At 40.8% G+C, this 22942-nt stretch overlaps 4 protein-coding genes across 4 annotated transcripts; 3 read left to right on the top strand and 1 right to left on the bottom strand.

Annotated features, from left to right (window-relative positions):
• Positions 1 to 2354: 2354 nt before the first annotated feature.
• ciz1a (cdkn1a interacting zinc finger protein 1a) lies at positions 2355 to 10491 on the top strand. Its single transcript, XM_068335120.1, has 16 exons — positions 2355 to 2485; positions 2933 to 3191; positions 4193 to 4320; positions 4432 to 4658; positions 5220 to 5337; positions 5533 to 5617; positions 6097 to 6209; positions 6301 to 6377; positions 6461 to 6667; positions 6770 to 6900; positions 6994 to 7087; positions 7167 to 7280; positions 7377 to 7502; positions 7611 to 7689; positions 7801 to 7922; positions 8037 to 10491. Exons 2-16 carry the CDS (start codon positions 3028 to 3030, stop codon positions 8529 to 8531), a joined length of 2280 nt encoding a protein of 759 aa, XP_068191221.1. The 5' UTR covers positions 2355 to 2485; positions 2933 to 3027; the 3' UTR covers positions 8532 to 10491.
• An 82-nt stretch (positions 10492 to 10573) lies between these two features.
• On the bottom strand, positions 10574 to 12251 carry bbln (bublin coiled coil protein). Its single transcript, XM_068335121.1, has 2 exons — positions 11916 to 12251; positions 10574 to 11236 (listed from the first exon to the last, which is right to left on the bottom strand). Exons 1-2 carry the CDS (start codon positions 11992 to 11994, stop codon positions 11001 to 11003), a joined length of 315 nt encoding a protein of 104 aa, XP_068191222.1. The 5' UTR covers positions 11995 to 12251; the 3' UTR covers positions 10574 to 11000.
• A 510-nt stretch (positions 12252 to 12761) lies between these two features.
• surf2 (surfeit 2) lies at positions 12762 to 15184 on the top strand. Its single transcript, XM_068335180.1, has 6 exons — positions 12762 to 12946; positions 13171 to 13322; positions 13444 to 13547; positions 14581 to 14766; positions 14853 to 14983; positions 15081 to 15184. The coding sequence occupies exons 1-6, from the start codon at positions 12872 to 12874 to the stop codon at positions 15168 to 15170; spliced, it is 738 nt and encodes a 245-aa protein (XP_068191281.1). The 5' UTR covers positions 12762 to 12871; the 3' UTR covers positions 15171 to 15184.
• A 2319-nt stretch (positions 15185 to 17503) lies between these two features.
• On the top strand, positions 17504 to 22682 carry surf4 (surfeit 4). Its single transcript, XM_068334468.1, has 6 exons — positions 17504 to 17734; positions 19262 to 19448; positions 20128 to 20204; positions 20300 to 20343; positions 20633 to 20819; positions 21373 to 22682. The coding sequence occupies exons 1-6, from the start codon at positions 17687 to 17689 to the stop codon at positions 21637 to 21639; spliced, it is 810 nt and encodes a 269-aa protein (XP_068190569.1). The 5' UTR covers positions 17504 to 17686; the 3' UTR covers positions 21640 to 22682.
• Positions 22683 to 22942: the final 260 nt, after the last annotated feature.

The raw sequence follows: 22942 nt of genomic DNA, 5'->3' as shown, positions 1-22942 counted from the left end.
ACCGTTTAAATAGTTCAAAACTATATTTATTCGGAAAAGGGCCATTGAAGAAAACAATGTCCACATTTTGTCCAAGGAAGACAGAGGGATTGAGAGGGGTTAAACAAGCCATCTACAGTGTGTCTCAATTAAATAAACATCCTTCAACAGAGGAGGAGGCCTTTTCAATCAGCTGTCCCCCACGTAGCTTTGGGTTCCCTCCCCAGGAAGCTGAAATCTCATTTTCTTTGAAGAGCAATATGGAAACAATCTTCATACAAGGGGTTGGAGCCTACCTGACACAAATTCAGGGTCACGGGGAGCCGGAGCCTATCTCGGCGGCATAGGGCGTGACTTGGGGGACACTCTGGACACGACGCCAGTGCACCGCGGAGCCACACGCAAAGACATACAACCATGCACACACACACTCATTCCTACGGGCAATTTGGAACGGCCAATCAACCTGAAGCCGGTATTTAAAGAAATTAGTTGCTTTTTAATACCATTGTAATAATATGGAGCTGGCCTGTTTGCGGTGCTGAATCTGAAACACCGTGGACAGAAGACAGGAAAGTCACATTTAGGTACATTTTTTCATACAATTTTTATTTTCATGCACAGAGTAAAACTACTATTAATAATTGAAATAATTTAAACAGCACTTTCCAAGGTACAGTATATAATGTTTACAACATTAGAAGCTTTATATAGAATAACAGAAAGAAAGAAAGAAAAACCATGTAAGCCCCCATTATTTAAAAAAATATATAAATATACCATTATAAATATATAAATATATAAATATATAAATATAAATAACATAATAATCCAGCCAGGTCCCAGATTAATTTGTAGGTAATTAATATAATTTAAAAAATGGGCCTCCTAGATTGAGTTTGAAATCTGGTCGCTGAGACAGAATGAGTTTAAAATAGTTCAAAACAGAGTCCCAGCAGCCCCAGTATGATTTATAAAAGTACAGTATGTATGACTTGTTCTATGTCTTTAAATTGTATGTTATTTTGGAAATAATTATTGATTCTCAAATTATAGCTTTTTTAATATTTCTGATAAGACTGCCCTTTGCCACACATTAAACATCTGGCAGTAAATGCCAGATTTACCTTCTTGTTCGCTATGGTGATGGACAGGCTGACAGACGAGGTTAGACAGGAATCTCCATGGACTATGATGTTTGCAGATGATATTGTGATCTGCAGTGAGAGCAGGGAACAGGTGGAGGAGAAGCTAGAGAGGTGGAGGTTTGTCCTGGAAAGGAGAGGAATGAAGGTTAGATGCAGTAAGACAGAGTACATGTGTGTGAATGAGAGGAACCCAAGTGGAAGAGTGAGGTTACAGGGAGAAGAGATCAAGAAGGTGGAGGATTTTAAGTACTTAGGGTCAACAGTCCAGAGCAATGGAGAGTGTGGAAAAGAGGTGAAGAAGCGTGTCCAGGCAGGATGGAACGGATGGAGGAAAGTGTCAGGTGTGATGTGTGATAGAAGAGTTTCAGCTAAAATGAAAGGAAAGGTGTACAAAACTGTGGTGAGACCAGCGATGTTGTTTGGTCTAGAGACAGTGTCACTGAGGAAAAGACAGGAGACAGGGCTGGAGGTAGCAGAGATGAAGATGCTGAGGTTTTCTCTGGGAGTGACCAGGAAGGATAGGATCAGGAATGAGTACATCAGAGGGACAGCACATGTTAGAGGTTTTGGAGATAAAGTCAGAGAGGCCAGACTGAGATGGTTTGGACATGTCCAGAGGAGAGATAGTGAACATATTGGTAGACGGATGTTGAGTTTTGAACTGCCAGGCAGGAGGCCTAGAGGAAGACCAAAGAGGAGGTTTATGGATGTAGTGAGGGAAGACATGAAGGTAGTTGGTGTGAGAGAAGAGGATTCAAAGGACAGGGCTAGATGGAGGAAATTGATTCGCTGTGGTGACCCCTGAAGGGAAAAGCCGAAAGGAAAAGAAGAAGAAACATCTGGCAGTAAGGTGGGGATAAACTGTATCTGTAGTTTATGATGTCATGGACAATTAAAACATTGAGAGTAAACTGTCACCCAGTCTTTGGATTTGGCCAGACTTTGGTCCAGACAGACATTTGTTGACAGATGAAGATAATGTTTGCTTATACAATTTACTTGTGACCCCCCCATTGGATCAACACTAATTTTAATTTAAGATTTGTTTTTGGAAGCATACTGTCGAAACATAAAGGAAATCTGAGAGAGTACACACAAATATATAAGTATATTGAATGTACAATAATTTGAATCGAAAGGTCAGGATTAGAGCAGCATTTTGGATGCAAATCACCTTGAAACACCAACCGTGCACAGAAGAAACTGCAGTACTCCAGACAGCCTGTGGGGGACGACAGCGTGCGTCACTGGAGACAGTTTAGGTGTCTGCTTTACATGCCACTTGCATCGGAGCTTGGAGAAAGTGATCATCGCTGTGCTATGATTGCCGCCGGATAATCAACTATCTTCTCATTGAGGTTAGTCCTGAGAATGTGGTAACAATGCAGGACTATGGAATACTGGAAATTCTCGAGGAAGTGCTGATGGTTTATATGTGACTTTGCTAAGCTACTTCAATGCTAAGCTAACTTGTAGGATAGAGTTACTGAGAAGTGGCTAGTGCTGCTTCGGTCGTTTCACTGCTGATGTAGCTGGTAATTTATTGACTCGGTGTTACTGATATTCATTAATTTACCACTTACGCACAAAAATATGTGATTAATGTGCTGCTGTGTCGATACAGTTCGCTACGATATGAAATAAATTACAATACACTAAGGGACAGCAGAAAGTAAATTATTAGCGTGCTTGCTAACACTAGCAAGGTGAAATAAGAGTACGACCTGTTAGAACGTCCGCGCTGCTTTTACAGAAAAAATAGTTCTTCTGACACAAAATAATTTAGACTTTTCCTTCCCATGCAGAGATATTTTTATTTTAACGACCGACTAAAAACATTGGCACCACACACCTGCTGGTCTGTCAACTCGCAGCCCAACGGAGGAAATTAAATCCCGTAATGTTCAACCCACACATCCATCAGCAGCAGCAACAGCAGCAGCAGCAATTTCAACAACACCTACGGCAGCTACAGCAACTTTTCCAGCAGCAGCCTCCGCCACCTCCTCCGCCGCAGCCGCCCCCGGGGCATCATGTCGCCCATCATCACCACCAGACGCCGCGGTAAGGCCGTCAACTCGACAGCGGGGATTAGGCGGGCCTTCCCGATGAGTTATGCGTGGATTGTGGTTGCTAAGGTGGAAAGACGACACTGATTGATGCCTGGATGCCCAACAACGTTTCTTTCGTTTAAATATAATAACTGTACATTTTTATTATTATATTCATTTATCTGGCAAGCTCAAAGTTTGTGTTGATAAAATATAGATTTTTGTATATTGGAAATTACTGGCGCTAGTCGAATAAAAGTGTGATCACGTTACATGACCTTTGTTTCGCTCTTCTGGTCACAACCCCCTTATAAAATACAATATATACCTGTTATAACCTGCGTGTTAATCAATTTTGAGTCGTAAAATCTCAAGTCATAACTGGCTTGTTTATTCAGATTGAGGATAAGCAAAGATAACAACCTGATCTTTGACATTAACATGTGTGGTTTGTTTTAATGTAATGTTATTTTAGATAATCTCACATTGTCGTTAGTGTTTTAACATCTTATATGCGATTAAATGGTCTCTTCTCTAAAAGATTTGTTATTAAGTTGTGTTTTGTCTCCTTAAAGCAGACACTTTGTATTTTCATTTGAGGGTAACCACTGTTTGCAGTTGTACGCCTCCACAAATGTTGTTTCCCTCTTCTTGTCTTTTACATCTTAACCTTAGCACATTCACAAATTTCACACGTGCTTGTAATAATTACCAGGTTTTTTAAATTGACTGCTTCAATCTGGTTGACAGGAAGATCTTTGACCATCGCATATTGATTTGGTTTATGTGTACATTTCAGTGAGGTTGTGGATCTTTTTACTCCCCTTTCTGACAGTGACAGTAATTACAGAAATCCTGTTAGTTTACTGGTTTGTGGGCTCTGCCCTACTTCTGGTTTTCTCCGTTATGGCTTCACTGTGAACTCGGTTTGCACATGTTGGAGTGTAAGAGATGTTCAAATATGTGTGAAAGTCCCAACCTGCAGATTTAATATTCTGTTTGTTTGTTGCCCAGAGCCATGCCTGTTCCTCCCCAGTCAGCCCCTCCTCCCAGGATGGTCAACCTGTGCCAGGCAACCCAGACCACCATCATCGCCCCCAATCCCATGCTGCAGGGAGCCCTGCTGATGCAGCAGATGCAGGGTACTGTTTGGTTTGCAGCATAGAGATAGCAAAGCTATACAATCTAAAATCAAAATGTTTCCATCTGCGTATATGTTTCCATGTCCATGTCATGCTTTGCTTTCAACCCAGGCAACATGCGGAGCTTTGGGATGGGTGGACAGCAGCAGTTCCGTCAGTTCTTTGCAGCTTCAGCAAGGTCGTCTCTGCTGGGGCCGGTTCCCATGGGCATGGCCATCAAGTCCCCCATCATGGGTTTCCCAGCTGCTCGACCGTTCCACCCGCATGCTCGCTACTACAATAACACTACCACCACAGCGTCGTCTTCTTCCTCGTCCTTCCCCTCCATCACCACCACAGTAATTACAACAGCATCATACTCAAGATCATAATCACTACTCTGTATTGGTTTTCAGACCAGCTAATGCGCAGTAATCTGGTTATGTAAATGAAAAATATGTGACTGTCTGATGCGATGAAAGGTGGTTTAAATGTGAAATTGTGAGTTTCCAACCAAGACAGACATTTTTTCAGACAGACGGGTTTGATTCATAAAATAAATAATGAGGACATTTTGGCTCTAGGTGTTGAGAAATTGAATTGTGATGAGTGTGTTTCTTTATTTTCTGACACTATGCTTACAGGCAAATTAAAAAGCAGCCAAAAAAATTCTGAAATAATTCAGAAAAATTTAAATTGCTTAATTGCTGGGGAAATACTTTTGCTTGATTTTGCCCTCCAGGCTGAACAAGTTATCAAATAACTGTGCACTGATTAAACAGACGTTATTGTTTGTATGCAAGAAGATGAATTTGCTGAACAATTTTGCTAAGTACCATATCTCACAAAAACAGCTTTCCTATCTTGCCGCAAAATAAAGATCAGTATAGGACTTAAAATTTGAAATCTTTTTAATGAAGGAAGCGGCAGCTCGCCAGCCAGACAGAAAGAGGGACAGCGAGCAGATGGCAACAGAAACCACAGATGATCAACCAGCTGCTGGCAGCACCAATGAAACTACTGAGATCATTGAAACAGGTAGTGCTGCAGTCCAAACAGTACTGAAACATGCAAACAGTCTGAGGTGGGAGATGAAGTAGAACACATGAGATGTGATGCTTGAGATATATGACACCCTGTTGTCAAGAACAGAAACTATGTGGATTTGTTAAAAAAAATCAGTGGTGAACATTTGTACTTAAGCCTTTCAAATCTTGCCCTTTTGCTCCTCAGAGATGCCAGGAGGGGTGGATGAACCTGTCCAATCCACTGGGAATCAACTTGAAGAACCTGCAATTAAGAGGCAGAGAACAGAGGGGTAGGCAGAGAATGTAGCAGTCAGACCACGAACAGAAGGAGTATTTAAACCGACATGCTGTAATTTATTTATCTTGCTCATGTTGATTAATTTGATTGATGCTTTCCCCAGTTCCCTACGAAGGCAAACACTGAGGTCTCAGTTAGAGGAGTCAGTTAGCAAACCAGCAGGGGTCTTCACCATAGAGCAGAGCTTTCCCGAGAACTTTGCAGGCAGTGCAAAAAAAGCACATAGTCATCGAAGTAACTATGATATGGATTTGAAGTCAAATCACCAATCTCAGTGCCAAAATGTTTTCCATGAAAATAACAAAAAAATCTCATAAGGCAATATGGAAATATGTGTTTCAGTTTCTTCCTCTAGGTTGTTTTTTTATCCAGTATGAGATAATCAGAGGGGAAATGTTCTGAGCAGTTACGCCTTTGCTTTGATCACTGTTCCCATTTCTCTCTGTTTATTATTTCTTGCTATTCTCTCAGGTCAGAGGAGCTCAAGGAACATAAAGTCATTGAAACCATCACTATCGCAGATACAGATGAGGAAGTTCTTTCTTCGGATCGTAACATCGACACAGACCTCAGCCACCCTGACGGTAAAACCAGCAGAAATGTGGAAAAAATAATTCCGATGTGAATCTCGTGCTTCATCCAAATGTGTTGTTTTGGCTACGATTGCTTTCCCAGACGTCATCCTGGAGGAAGAAGGTTGCACCAGGGAATCGGATGTTGTTGAGGCACTGGAGGAAGGCGGAGCTGCTGAGGTTAATGGAGCCGTTATTTGTGATTATTAACAAACAAATAAACACAATAGCGGGTTTCAATCTGGGTTGGCCCGTCTCTGCAGGTGCTCGGGTGTTTGTCAGCCCCGTCACCGAGTGGAGGCCTGACTGAGGATGACCAGCAGGTGAATGTGCCCCTGAAGGAAGACTCAGAGGGCAAAGATTCTCCTTTGGTTTTACCGGACAACCAGGAGGAAGGAGAGGAGGGCGGAGCGGAGAATGCCAACAAGTTCTACTGCTACCTCTGCAGCATCACGTGTCACAACCAGCAAGTAGGTTGATCTACACACACGTCAGTGTCTAGAGGCACAGTGGGAAGAAAGGGGATTGTTTTAATCAATATGCTCATCTTGTCTTTGTTGTCTTTTGTGCAGAACTTCAGGAGTCATATGAACAGTGTTTCTCACCAGCAGAGAATGATGGAGATTCAGCACATGAGCAATGCATGCCTGGTCACGCTGCTTCCACGAGTACAGGAGTCTCTAATGGGAGCAAACAAAGACGGGTCCATTTAAAACACAGAAAGCACTCATTAGAGGAAAAGCAAAACACCCTATGAAACACACATGTGAGAGTTCAACTTTTTTTCACTCCACAGAGAGAAAAAGGACGACTCGAAGCACTGGTGTGCCACCTGTCACAACCACTTCACCAGCAGCATCACGGACCACCGTCGCACAGAGGAACATAAAGTAATTTGCAATCGAACAGCTTTTTCTTGTTGCCTTGAATCACGCAGCGATAATCTGGTCTCCTTCCATCTCCCCTCAGCTCGCCAGTAGAACAGCCATCTCGTCCTGCACAGTCTGCAAGAAACACTTCAGGACATCCCAGATCTTTGTGGAGCACTTACAGTCTGTGGAGCACAGACAAAAAGTAGAAAAGGTATCTGTTTGACGTTCATGATTTAGAACCAATAAACGATTGTTTTCAAATAAATGAACCTTAAATGAAACATCTGTGCTTCCTGCTGTTAACCAGCTGCAGGAAAGGGAGGGCTGTGAGGTCTTGGGCAACCTGACAGCCACGGACGCTGATGGATTTTCTGTGGAGGAAGGGGAGGAAATACAGCTGGGTGATGGAGAGCAAATTATTTCAGAAAAACTGGTGATTTGAATAAAATTTGTGTTTGTAAATCCAGCCAAGGAGATTATTTGCATTTGATGTTTACCCAAAATGAGAGAGAGAGAATTTTTTTGTGGTGACCTGTTGCAGGATGACTGGCCCTCCTTTAAAGAAGTGACTCTCAAAGAGATGACTTGTGACGAGCAGCACAACCCCAACACGATCTACGGTGAGACCATTTACTCCTGAAAGTTCCCTGAATGGCTGAATTCCTGCATGTTTGCGATAACAGTCAGTGTTGCTGAATAATGGTTTGTTTTTGGGGGGTTTCTTTACACAGGGTCCAGTTTTTTTGTTCCAGTCGCAGGTTTCATCTGCAGAGTCTGCCACAAGTTTTACCACTTTGAATCATCGGCCCTGCACTCCCACTGCAAATCATTGAAGCACTTTGAGAAGCTCAAGGTTAGCGTTTGATGCCTGGTTAGCTACATTATTGATATTTTTGGTTGCTTGTGTTTCACATTTAAGCTACACACCTACTCAATTCTTAATATTTCTTTCACTATCTTTTCTCAGAAGTATAAAGAGTTGCTGAGTCAAAAAGAAGAAGCTGCCGCATCGTCAGGAGAATCTTTAGGAGCTCCAGACAACATCAAGCCTGGAACAGAAGCCACCACAGACCATCTGGATGAAAGTCCTCACTGTGACGACGCTGGCTTAGTGACAGACGTGAACTCCACGCAGACTGTGTGTTCACTCACTCAGATTAACAGCCAGACAGGAAACCAACGACTGGAAGAACTAGCAGTGCCCGATCAAACCTCACAGGACTTCACCACCAGCCCCAGCAGGGGGGAAGAGGCCACATCCCAGGCTTGTGTAGTTCAGGGTCAACTGGCTGACTTGCCCACTGGCAGCAGAGAGGACCCACAGAGAGGAGCAACTGCAAAGGAAGGGGACGAGGAGCTGGAGGAGGAGGAAGCAGCCGCTGCCCCAGGAAAAAAGATCGACTCAGGGAAAGCTAAGGCCACACCCAAACGTAGATCAGGGAGGGTGGCGAACAGACGCTGAGTCAGAGATGAGGAGTGGAAAGAGAGGAAACCTGAGAACAGGATACGTTGGTGTGTGAAGTGGTGCTCTCATGAAACAGAGACCAAGAAGTGATCGGCCCCGTCTGTATCCACCTTAACCCTAACATCACACCCATTTAAAGACTGACTGCAGGTAAATCGTTGTTGGAGCATGACACCCCATGATAAGGGTTCTGCCAGGGTGGAAAATTGATATCAAGGAAATCTGAGTTGAAATCATTGATTAGAATTTTAATATTTCAAAAGAATGATCATTTTTCTCAGTAGACTGATCTGTGCACTTTGCTTGAAATCGAAAATCACATATATGTCACAAGAATTAGTATGACAACCTTATAGGCGTTACGTGGAGCATCCCATTTCTGTCTTCATATAATTAATAGAAAGAAAACTCAGGTTAAAAGGGTCTAAGTAAAATCTCCCATTGATGACCGGGAAGTTATCCATGGGAGATTATTTCTTCATGTAGCATATTAAAAAAATCATAGAAACAGCAAAACTGACTTTTACATTAGCTTCACTTGTACTTTGAATTAATAAACAGCTGATATGTTAGGTAAAGTGGTGAAACAGTTAACACAAACGCACACTTTCATTTTTTAGTTAGGAAAAGAATCTACTCCCCAGTTTCTTTTTTTTCCTCACTTCAAGTAACAAAAAAATTCTATCCATTGATTTTGGATTCTATCCATTGATCTCTCCTTTCCACCCTGCTGTCTGAGAGGATCATGAGGTAGATGATGGAGGACTGTCCGCTTTAACTTTTGCATTTTTTAGCTGGCTCTGGTGAGTGAGTGTTGACATGTAGCAGAGGCATTTAGGGAGATGAAGTGTAGAATGTAGCCAAATTAAGTGTTTTTTTGAGGGTGACAGCCTTTGTTTAAAAAAAAAAAGTGTTAAAATGGTACTTCAGCTTCGAGGTTGACAAGCCCTGGATCTTGAAACCGATCGTAGACGATCGGACAAATTTTTGAGGGGGGGTTCAAGTTGATGTCATGAAAAAGTTGTCAGCAGCTGTGGCCTTCTCTCTGCAACACATTGTTATTTTGATTTTATCATTGTCATCTTTTTGTATTGTGAGTTTTTAATCCTTGAGCAATCTAGTAGCAAAGTAGTTCAACAGGGAACTCCTGTCAGCAGATTGTCCAACTCTTTAACATTAGCACAGTCACATGAATATGTTAATCTGCAGCAGCTGCAGCTTCAACTTTTGACTTTAAAAATTAAAAAAAAGATGTGCGATACCAACAAGGCACTGCTTTTAAATTGTGACCTGTCCCTGACTTCCCTTGTACACATTAACACAAGGCTAAACTCGGTCTACTTTTTTCTAATTTTAAAATCTAAAAGCTTATCAGTGAAGGCAGATAAAAGTTACTTGAACATTGATGCTATGAAGTTTATTTCTTTCCTTCTTGTTTATTGAGCACGGAAGACAATGTCTAGATATTTAATGTAACAAAATCAATATTTGAACTGATTGAAGCACAAGTACAGCAAATGATCCCAGTTAGAGTTCCTTCAGCTGTAAAACATTAAGTGGTTCCAGTATTTCTGCAGTCGTAGAGAATAATCAAGGATGTGTCTCTTCTGTTCTTCATGACTAGTTTGCTGCTCTGGAATCTCACCCAAAAATATCCGATATTTTAAGCCACAAGACCGATTTCTTGTAACGATTCATGACTGCTGCATGACGAGCATCGCGTCAGTTTGTTTGAAGGAGCTTTTTCAATCTGAGAAGCAGGCAGCAGAAAAAAGGATGTACAATGATTTCAAATAAAGCTGTACGTTTCTTATTGTATTTTTATTCAGCTGCTGACCAGTTGACATGAACAACCAGGTGATGTTTTCTAACTGCTGGAAGTTTAGTGTATTTTTGGATGTTTTTTTTGTTTTGGGGTCATTTTAATTTACATTAAAATGTTTTGACAATTCCCATACTTGGTTGACACAGTTTTTACTCTCAGCAGCACTTAACATGTAAATATTTTCAGGCTAGGTCACTTCTGTTAATGGAGTTTAATGAACACATATAGGACAGCACAAAGTAGATTTACAGTCAAAAATAAAACAAGCAAGACTTTTGGAATGTTGCATATTTTTCTGTTAACACAAAATAGATTATTTTTCAATACTCGTTCACAGGAAACAGAAGGTGCTAGCCTTTTTCACATTAACAAATCAGTTAACATCAGTTTTCCCAAAGCTGTAACACATAAATTAATTCTAGTCTCCCCTCGGCCTGCTGAGGAACTAACAAGCAGTACAGCACAGAAAACAAAAAAGATTTAAGTGATGAAGGAAAAGCACACTCATCTGTAAGTGGGATGTAAATTAAATGAATCAAATCAGAGGCACTGGTCCAACAGAGGTTAGAGGTTGACTCATAAATAGTCCTATCCCTTCATCCTACCAAACTCGATCCAACTGATCCATTTCCTCTCAACACTCATTTGCCAGCCGCATCTTCATCCACCTTGTCCCTGCCGGGTGACGAGGGGTCCTCAATTGCAGGGCAATTCTCCAGGGTCTGATGGCCGTTTAGCTGGGCCCTGAACTCCAGTCGAGCCTGCCGGTTTGACTCCATTAGTTCATGTAATTTTCCATTGAGCAAATCATTCCGTTCCTCCATGTCATCCAGATAAGAGTTGATCTGATCAAGCATGGAATTGATGGCTTCGTACTCTGAGGATGTGGAGCAGAGAGGACTTTTTTTTAGTCACGTGGAAAGAGTAGGTCTTTATAAAAAAAAAAGATGAATTTCTGATGTAAACAGAAGTTATAAATGTCTATAATATTCTGATAGGACTCATTTGGTCAGGATTTATGATGCAAACATTACACGTATTAAACTACAAAGAGAAACAATTCAACAGCCGTAAAGTCCATCGTAAAAGATACGAGGGGGGGTAAATAAAGTTAATTTCACTTCAAATTAAATGTCGTCTGTGGTCCGATATTGTTTTCAAAGCAGTTGGCAGAAGACTACTGACTACTACACAGTATGTCAGTGTTTCTATGCTTAATTTTGACCTGCAAAACTGAAAACACTCATATGCAGTATAGATTTTTTTAAATTAAATTAAGTTCGATGGGGGTCTCATGCTGAATCCCAAAATGACATTGATATCATTAACTACAAACATGGAATAGAAAACCGATGAAGTATTTATAATATGTAACACTACATTGAACATATGTTGTGTAGCATCTCAACCTAGAGCATATACGGTTATTCAAATGTGTCACATGAGGCCGTGTCGAAATTTAGTATAAGACTGCGTTAAAACAGCCTTCGTCCTTAACTGTACCGGAGATTCCAGTAGACTGATTACAATTAAATATAACAGAATGATCTCATTACCTTCATGGCCCAGATCATCTTCGTCGCTGATTATTCCATCATCAGTTGAGATATTTGGATCTCCATTTGGTCCAGACATAGTTGGTCACCTTTGTTACGTTACTTTATAGCAAAAACCGGTGCGTTAGCTTTCGGTACCTGTGTGCCGTGACGCAAACAAGTAGACCAGCTAAATTAACAATCAGTTTAAATTCACTTAAATTAACATTCAACCAACTAATCGTCTACCTCAACCTGATTTTCAATCAGTTGTTACAGAGTAAATCTTAAATTAATCCAAAGCTAGCTCAATAGCTCACATCTGTTGTCATTGACAGACGTCAGACATTTGTTTACTGGAGCGATGCATTATGGGAAAATTATAGGCGGGGCTTTCGAGTACTGCATAAAGATCGTATTATCGGAAAAGATGTGTGCACACCAAACTATTAATAAATGTTCTTATGGTTGAGTGAAATTATCTCTACTTCAACATCGTACCAAAATAAATAAAAGGTATGGATTACTGTTGAATGTTTCAAGGATGATACGACTTGCTCTGTAGTTCAACTTACATCAACACAGCTTACTTCTGCATTTATAGTTTCTGAAAAAACTACAGAGTGTGACGTCTTTAATTTTCAGCTTCCCGATACTTCGAGTCGTCAGGTGTTGTCAGCTGACTTCACGTGCTTCCTGCACCTGCTTTCAGAGAAATAATGTTTACATTTTAACTGCGGAATCGAAAGTATATGCACTTATATGCGCCTGCTGTTGCATTTAAATATCCACGTTTCACAAACAACGTGCTAATCGACGAATCTTCATTATTTTGTCTTCGTTGTCCTTTTGTACTTTGACCAATAGGTGGCGCCAGGATTTCAGGCGCCAGTGTCGTCGCACTCAAACCACGAGTTTTCATTTACTGCTGTGGAAGTGGGTAGCCACCACGACACACCAAAGATCTGTGTTTGACTATGGATGAATTACCTGGAGATCTCAAGGCGTTTCTTCTTAACCACCCTTTTCTTCAGTTAACAGATGGCAAGAAGGTTAGCGAACAAATGACACCACAGTAGACGGAATCCACTGTCCGTTCGATGTGCGGCTAGCAATGCTGCTACTGTCTGTTGTCACCCATGTGCTGATGTGTTATGATGGTTAGATGTGTTGATCGAGGCTGAAACACTAACAATGATTGCCTCAGTTATCACATAATTACCAAGGTGACGCCACAGAAATGAACATGCGTGTCATGTTACGTTGTCCTTTTCAGATAAAATGCACACTTAATGGCCATGAGCTTCCATGTAAACTGACTGAGCTGCAGAACTTCACTAAAGGGAAGAAATATGAGAAACTGTGTGCAACAGCAGAGTTCAACTACAGCCAGTATGAGCCAAACATTGTACCGAGCACAAAACAACCGTAAGGAAACACATTTTGCATGAAAATGTACCACCACTGTGTTTTACACTCTTAGTTACTCTGAAGCACTGTTGTTGTGTAGCTTGTCTGAATTTACTGATGCCACTCTTGTGTTTTTCAGGAACCAGCTCTTCTGTAAACTGACTCTCAGGCACATCAACCGGCAGCCGCATCACATCCTAAGACACGTTAACGGGAAACGCTTCAAGAAAGCCCTTTCCAGATGTTAGTGCATCACTTATTTGCATGTTCATCACTTCCACACTACAGTAACAAGTGGATACACACCCAAGGGGTTGGAAATGGTGGTTTACTCTTCATTTCAGAGGTTTAGTTTGAGAGTTATGATGGTTATTCCAAGTGTGATATAATTCTCCTCCAGAAACTGACCACCCCCATGGTCCAACTAGCACAGCACTGATGTACGTCATCTGGTTCCATCATGTTGACAGTATTCTTTTGGTTTGCACAGACCTGTGATGGATGTGCCTGGTCTGCTGCTGTGGTGCCTGGTCAAACTACCTTGACATGCAGCAGTTAGATATTTTGATTCTGATTTTGTATTATGCATGCTGTTAACAAGTGTACATTGTTCCACAGCATTGGAACAGTCACGCTGCTGTGGAAGGGTGAGCATTCACTGTCCTGCTGATTTGTTTGGTGGACTGCCCCACCTCCAGGACAGCAGCAGCACAGTTTTCATGCTTTTAAGAGTAAAATGCAACCATCAGCACTTGAGAAGGCAAAGCATTAAAAAACATATCTGTGGCTTCATCATTCTGCAGGATGTATTCCTTCCAAGTCCACACAGGTCCCACATTTTTTGTAGTTTGCTATGAGACGTGTTCACGGACATTCTAAACACATTATCGACCTGGAGTTTTGAATTCATGCATTGTTCTAGGTGTTATCAGTGCTGCCATTGTACCTTGATCTTTCAAAGCTCTTTGGTAGTATTACATAACCTTTTACATGCCTTAATATGGAGCTGTACACTTCTATATCCAGAACATAGGATCACATTTATTTATACAATTTAGAATGTGCAGCAACAAAATCAGAAAAATATGGAATTAAATGTTCCTGCAGTATTGCCAATATTAACATCAGTCATACAGGAATGATTTTATCAAATTTCTGTAATAGTCTTGATTGCAAGCTTTAAAAAGAAAAGACCAAATAATTAAATGCTCGTAGATGATATTGGAAATTTTACACTGTTATCTTGGTTTTAGACTCTTTTTCTTTCTGGCTGCAGATGAAGAGTGTCTGCAGAAAGGAATTGAATTTGTTCCAGCCAGACTCTCACAGAAAAAGCCCAAAGTCATCAGAGATGAAGTTCACCGAGGAAGGCCCTCAAAAGACAGCAGCGGCATATGGGAACCTTCAACCAGTGATGAGGATCACAGTGACTCAGAGGACAGCATGAGTGACCTCTACCCCCGTCAGTACACACTCTAACACACTTTACACTTGTGTTATAACTGTTACAACTCTCACTTTCTTCACACTTGTCACTTTTCTGCACAGCCACCATATTCACTCCAAAAAACACAGCAGAGGAAAATACAGAAGATAACAAGAATGAGGAGGAAAATGACTTCCAAACAGATGAAGAGGATATGGAGGTGGATAAGCAGGTGCTGCAAAAACGCAAGAAGGTCTGAAAAAGTAGAATGATATACTTAGAGGTGTCTGAAATTCAAGTTAGATAATGATTTTTTCGCTTGACTAATTACGCTGTCTTGTATTTTTCAGGTACAGGGTGGCAGTTTAACAAAGAAATTAAGAAATAACCGCTGGAAGTCAGGACGTAAGAAAAATGGAAAAGTGCATAGCAAGAAATAAAACGTGAAGCAGTATGCGTGTCGTGTTTTTATTTATTTTACACCATTAGAACCGGCCTGATGACTTCCATTTGATTTTCTGCAAAAGTTACGTTGCCTGTTTTCATAGTTGGTATGATTCAAAGTTCCAAAGAGGCTGGTTGGAGTCTCAAAGTGTATGCCATAGCAGCATCTTCTGGTTTCCAACTTAGAGCATAAATGTAATATACAATTTGGCAAAGATTTGCAAACATTGTCAGCGGATTTTGTTTTTAAATGTATAATTCGGAGCAAATGCGTCATGATGTAATGCTATGTAAGAAACTACGTCAAGCACGACGTTAAAAATGGTCATGAAGCAGTGGCACTTATTTGCTGATGTAACTGGCAGTTTTTCCACTGGTTGTTCTCCTGAAAACAATTTCATTGTGTTGAAATTTTATTTCTAGTATGATGGTTGATTTTTTTTTTTTGCCTATGCGAATGGAGTGTAGAGGATTACCAAATATCTTGTGATTCTGTTTGTGAGAGTATATGGCCCATGAGCATCCCCTCAAAAACCACAGAATTCAATGAAATTTTACATATACTCTGCAGGGACCCTAAAGATGTGCATCTCATATTTGATTTCTTCAGCTGACTTTAATGTACAACTTGTACAATTTTGATATCAGGTAAATTCACATCACCATGTTTTGATTTTGTTTAATGCATGATGCACACTTCTGAAATTCTAAAAAAATTCAATTAAAAAAACAAAACCAAAGCTGCCTAAGTGGCAGCTGGACACCAAGACAGGAAGTAGACATGTTCTTCTGTCTCAACAGTTATGCTGCCACGTGTGCATTATTACTCAGAAGATTCTTTCTCAGGTTCGGGTGAGTTGGCCAATCAATCAAGTAAGGTAAGAAAAGATAAGATATACTTAAGTTATCCCAAACTGGGAAATTTAAAAAGTACAGAAAGACCACGATCGGCAAATCATTTCTATTTAGTTTCGAGGCTGGGGGAGATGTTAAGTTCTGCTGGAAAAGGAAATCATCTCTAAAACGTTTGACGTAACATAAAATGTTTGACATGAAATATTTTATTCTATTTTGGTATACTTTTTGAAGCTGTAGGCTATATTCACCAAAATAAAGTACATGCAATGACTCTACGATATACAACTTTCAACTTTATGAAATAACCTTACAAAACAAGGAAGTTTTTCATGATATTCTATTTTTGTAAATGCAGCTTCTGAAACCAGTTCCAAAGAAACATCACAACAGTATTTACGTTGCAACATGTTCCATCAGGTTTTACATGCAGCCTTAGGGAGAAGCCGATGGAGCCGATGGAGATAGGATATGTGTTAACTGTGGAGGGCAGGCTGGAGGGTTCTGAGCTCACAGCAGTGTATTTAAAGAGGTGTGGTGGGTTTGCTGGCTGTGCTCTGTCAAACACAGCAGTACATGGCCAATCTCCAGGAGTGTGAGAACACTGGGGAAAGTGTCAATAATTTGGTGAAGGCAAACTGTCAAATGATTTCATCTGTTTAGACAAGGGCGATGAATGAGAGACTGACTTTTTTTATTTGGTTGGTGGTGGTGGTGGTGGGGGGTGAATAAGTCTGTCGTGGCCTGTACCACGTGACAGAAAAAATATGTTCATGTTTACTGTAGTTATACATTCTTGCATAATTAATAGTGACGTGTCATCACTGTGACGTATTTTTCTTTACTATGAAAATTAACAAAGACGTTCAAGCAAATGGGAAAGTGTGACGACTACATTATCGAATGGTTATGATGGTGCTGGTGAAAAAGACCCTCCTGTTTGTGTGATCTATTCAATTAAATTTAGTTCAATTGAAAAAAACTTTATTTGTCCCCAAGGGGCAATTGAAATCACATAACGCAGTAAAATGCAAGATAAACAGAAATGTACAACATAAACAGGTGTATGTGCAATGAGCTAATGAATTTAAAAAAAACATTTGAGCGTTAGATAAACTTTTGATTAAATCTGTTTATAGATTATTCAATTTATACTCGCTAAATGCATGAATGCATGTTGTGATTGTCACGACGACAATGCACGTCCACTAGAATAAATTAAAAATATTTTGCAGTTATAGCGTGCAAACCACATGTTTAAAAAGGGAAATACGCGACATTTGGAGGCAAAAATATCAACGCGACTCCCAGCAAAAAATTTTTTTACCGAATTAAGAAGTCACTTGTTTAGCCAGTTAAAAGCCGTAAACATCGGCGGATAGCTGCTTGGAGCCCCTGCACTGATCGGTATACGTGGCATACAGAGGTTGCAGTACCATGTGGGGGGGCTCCGTGTCGCTCGTCAAATCGCGGGGCATTGTGGGGCGGAGGCGGCCTTTCTCTGCTTCCAGGCGATCGAGAGTTCTTCAAGTAAATAACGTTTACAGGGGAGGAACGGTACAATCGCAGCTTGCGATAAATCCAACACATTTTTTTAATTGTGTTGCGTTTAGCCTTAATAATAATAATTATCGTAATATTCTAAAAAAAAAAAAATATGGGACAGGAGGATCTCATGAACACAGCCGAAGACGTGGCAGACCAGGTAACTTCAATTTTAGCACGACAGTTGTTAACATTAGCTGCTGTTAGCATACTAGATGCTATACTAAGTTTCTCGGAGAATGAATGGTGGCTTCTTAGTGTATCCTGTTTTATTGGGATGTCTTTAACTGTAATTCCACGACGTATATTAGCTAACATATGGGAGCGAGCACGTTAGCCGGTTAGCTTTGTGGTTATTTACGTCTTTCGGAGGCATTCTCGCTGCGTTAGTTGCGACAACAGGAAGTGCGTTGATTCATGGAGTTGAGCTGAGATGTCAAGATCACATTTCAGGTTGGCCTTGGACCAAGTTTACCCCATAGATTTGTTTTGGGGGTTTTTTACTCGTGCTGTGGTCTTGATCTTTCGCATGAGGGAGCAGGCCATCCATTTTAGATGAATACAGTAGCTTAAATTAAGCTAACCGAGCTCTGCCTATGTGTTTTTATGGAGGTTGTGTCGCGTGCCAGAACTGTATGACGTCTCTGATAGGATGAACTAATTGAGTTATACAGTACTCCGGTCAGGAATGCTCTCTATTGTAATACAGATGTCAGGAATGTTGCTCATGTGAAACTCTGCTAAGCTTAATCTTAAGCACACTTCTCGCTAATTGTCCTCGCTAACACGTTACCTAGCTACCCGTTATTCCACAAAAGGGGTCTATTTCTAGATTGTTGCAGCAACATCGGACTTGTCCGGATTGGCTCGCGCTCCGTCCGTTCCTGTAGCACATAGCGGTAGTGGTGGGTGTTGGTGGACGCTGATTGGCTGCTGAGGTCTGACAGTGCTGATGTGGATCCCAGAGGAGGCGGGGCCTGAGGCAGGTCACTGATCCCAGACCGTTACGTTGTAGCATTTGAAGGGCTTTCATAGCTTCTCTTTGAGCGCTGGAAGTAGGCTAGATTGTCATTTTGTTTCAGCTCCCGTTTGTGTGTTCACAGGGAGACACTGCTCTATCGTTGTGCACCACAGCAGATCTATCTATCTATCTATCTATCTATCTATCTATCTATCTATCTATCTATCTATCTATCTATCTATCCTTTTTTTAATATTGCAGCAAAAATAAGAACAGATGAAAAAAATACCTAGGAGCAACCCCATCTGTTTCATTTGCTCATCATTGCAAAATGAATTCTATACTATCTTCTGGTAGCAGCATGAGGTTTCCTTTGCTTAACAACAGGATGTACACTGTTACTCAATTTTTTTTTTATCACTCACTGTCAGCAGTCCTGCATAAAATGACTAGTCTCTCAATTACATAGCTCGACACCTGCATTCAAGTCAAAAGTGGGTTTATTCTTACCCCTACAATTGAGAGCGTAAATAACAGTTCATAGCCAAACATGTGATTCTTGTCTTCCATTGTTGGGACTCTGGTTTGGTTGAACTACGCCGTAGCTGGCTCAGTAATGTTGTTTCTCAGTATTAATGTAGTTAGCATTTTAACCAAAGCTCAGCAAACCCATCTGTCCTTTCTCTTGTCCATCTTTTGTCCTCTTCTTTGCAACCTGTTGTTCAGTTTCTGCGGGTAACCAAACAGTACCTGCCCCACTTGGCACGTCTGTGTCTCATCAGCACCTTCCTGGAAGACGGCATCCGTATGTGGTTCCAGTGGAATGAGCAGAGAGATTACATAGAGGCTACCTGGAGCTGTGGCTACTTCCTGGCTACGTGCTTTGTGCTGCTTAACCTCATAGGACAGCTGGGTAAGTGAACAGGATGCTCTGCCTTCAAGGGTTATGTAAAATGAGGACAATCCATGAGTAATCTCAGATTTTACTATTTAAAAAAGTTGCATGTTTGTATAGCTTCAGTGAGAAATGGTTTGTACAGTTTTTGGTGAAAGAAAAGAAGATGGTTTTTCATTTGATGCTAGCAATATAAAGTGGAAAATTAGCAACCAAATGTCATTATCGGTCGAATAATATAATTTGCGTGAGTCTAAAGTTGAGGTTTAAATCTAGGGCAAATTGTTTTTTAAAATCTGTTACATGTGCCTCAGCCTCATCATTTCCACAGTTGACAGCAGGTTGTAAAATAAATACAGGCACAGTTCTGGGTTATAAACCATCCTGCTGATAAGGGAAGTAAGGGGAGACCAACATGGTGGAAGGAGATCCGCAAATCAGTTAGATACTGCAGTAGAAACAGAAATACACCCATGAGCTGTATATTGAAGCACAAACATAACAGTAGATGTTCATTGAGAACCAGAACAGAAAACTAAAGGCAGTAAAAGTTGAAATGTTTGTATCATGTAGTTTTTGAGAGATTATTAAATATTCAAATCATTCCAGGTAGCATGGAAAACTATTGCCCCTGATGACCTTCAGCTTTATGAAACATTTCTTGAATATCTTTATCTTCCTTTGTTTCCCCTCACAGGTGGTTGCGTCCTCATCCTTAGTAGAAATTTTGTACAATATGCCTGTTTTGGACTATTTGGCATTATAGCACTACAGGTAAGCACATTTACATTATAGCTGCATTATAAAAGTGTGCAGTCAGTATATCGTTGTTTGTAATCTGGAATGTTCCCTTTCTCCCTGTCCCCCAGACTGTTGCATACAGCATTTTATGGGACCTTAAATTTTTGATGAGGTAAGTTTTATACGTCAAGGTAAACAGTTCTTCAGTTTCAACTGCTGATTTAATAGTCAAATAGTGTTAGAATACCAGATCAAAAATTTCCCAAAGAAAATAAGCAAGCAGCATTATTGTAACAATCATTTTGTGCCAGTCAGTATTCTAACATGAGGTTAAAAGTGGACAAATTCATGTTAAAACAGCTTGACTTGAGATCACATTGTAAACTCCCCATTATTAGGCTTGAGCAGCTGCAGGTCGGATGGCATCGTCCAAAAATAACCATCATCTTCTTCTGTCCCAGAAACCTTGCCCTCGGAGGCGGCCTGCTTCTGCTGCTGGCCGAGTCTCGCTCGGAAGGAAAGAGCATGTTTGCTGGAGTCCCCTCCATGGGAGAGAGTTCGCCGAAGCAGTACATGCAGCTGGGTGGTCGAGTTCTGCTGGTGCTCATGTTCATGACTTTGTTGCACTTTGACTCCAGCTTCTTCTCTGTGAGTGACAGTAACCAACATTTGACACAGAAGGATGTTTTAGCATTGAAAAAACAATTCTGCTCACCTGCATTCTTCCAAATACCAAAACAAATTTGATTTCCTTTTAGAATTAAAATAATTTTGGAAATATTTGTTTACATACTCAGAGGATTAGAGGAGGATACTGATGTTGCCTCACGTCTGTATAGTGGTCCCTTGCTATATTGCAGTTCACTTTTCACAGCCTCCATGCGTGGCTTTTTTAGTGCATTTTTAGAGCGTTTTGTAATCTGCGTCTTGATTGGCTGTGGACCACTGTCAATCAAACACCTCCTTGCTGTGTCTCCCTTACAGTACAAAATGCATTCAGCTTGCCAAATTTACACCCTTTTCAGACAGAGTTAGTTTACCTTATAGTAGAATGTTGTACTTTGTCCGTCAATCAAAAATCCTTCATTAATTCCTAATTATGTATATTTGCAAAAATGTCTTTCAGGGCAGCCTGATGGTATTTCTTACGTGCTGTAAACATTAAAACTTCACCCACCTGAACATTTACATTTTTCCCCAGATCTTGCAGAACATGGTCGGGACGGCCCTCATCATCCTGGTGGCCATCGGGTTCAAAACCAAGTTAGCAGCATTGACCCTCGTCATGTGGCTGCTGGCCATCAACGTCTACTTCAACGCTTTCTGGACCATCCCCGCCTATAAGCCCATGCATGACTTCCTCAAATACGACTTCTTCCAGACCACCTCTGTTATCGGCGGCCTTCTGTTGGTGGTAGCACTTGGACCAGGTGGAGTGTCTATGGATGAGAAGAAAAAAGAGTGGTAGACAATGCGGGGCAAGAAAAGAGAATTGCACAGCACCACAGACGTCCCCCAGCAACCAGGACAGGAAGACCTCCCCTCCTTCAGTTCTACCCACCAGGGTAGACATTCTCATTTCTAGCATATTTTTTTTATTTGGCCAAATCCGTGGACACATAGCTATGGACATTTTTTTCTTCCAGACTGCCATTTCTTGTTTTTAAGTTGAACATTTAAAATGCCAGATTTTTTTCAAGTAAGCATTTCTAGTATTTCGTGTTTTTCCATGACTATGACTAAAATAATGCCATCATGTTTCAAAGTGCTCGGTAAACAGTTGTTGGTTAAATGTAAGACAAGATTTGTTCTGTGTACAGGAGGATTGGAAAGAATTGTATTATACAGGTGTTAGGCTATGAATTTAATGAGATCAACATAAGTAAATATATATAAATAAAACTGGCCGATTGGATTGAGCGCAACAATTTGACTTTCTCCCCACCTTGGATGTGGATCAAGCTGGTGGATCTTATCTAATACTTGCTCACCACATCGACCCTGATGACATGACAGCAAGAAACAGGAATCATCCTGTTTGTTTCTTACACCCTGACCGTCAGCTCATCTCTACACCTTCCATATCAGAAGCTCTTGTTCACGAGGCTGGGTACGTTGTACATTACAAAGTGGGGGATTGCGGAATTGCTTGATTGAACATTTCAACACAGTTGTTAACTCCAGGACATTTTCATTGGGCACTTTGTACTGTACGTCTGTGGCAAATGCCTAAACTAGTGAACTGTATATGATTGGGGATAGTAGGGGCTGGGAGAGGAGGGGGGTCAACGTTTGTGTAACACCAAATTCTGCTCTCCAGAATAGCAAAGAGGACTTAGCAGAGTCACTAGCCACATGGACTTTGTCTTTGCTTTGTTTTTGTTTGCGCTGTGTAAGAAACTTAAAAAAATGTTCTGTGTATCGATTTTCAGAAGTTTATATTGTATTTTTGATCATTTTGTTTTTTTGATTTTGGAAGATCATGGAGAAGAAATAAAAAAACTCAGAAATATAAAATCACCGTCTCTGTCAAGGTTTTTAGCTATAATGATATTCCCAGACGTCAGAGGATGAGAATGGATGATCATATCTACACAAAAACTCTTCCAGTGAAGCAAACAATGGCGTGTGAGTATTCAGATAGTGAAGGATTAGGTAGTGGCCTGCTGGACATCACCTCTCCAATGAACATGTTTCAAAAAAATATCTACCTTATATGTAATCTTTGAAGCATGAGACCAAAACCGGTACAATCGGCACAGGCTTAGTAT

The sequence above is a fragment of the Antennarius striatus genome, chromosome 15, assembly GCF_040054535.1.
Source record: "Antennarius striatus isolate MH-2024 chromosome 15, ASM4005453v1, whole genome shotgun sequence".
In the NCBI taxonomy this organism is placed as follows: Eukaryota; Metazoa; Chordata; class Actinopteri; order Lophiiformes; family Antennariidae; genus Antennarius; species Antennarius striatus.
The sequence above is the reverse complement of the archived record's forward strand: the minus strand, read 5'-3'. Positions and strand labels throughout refer to the sequence as shown.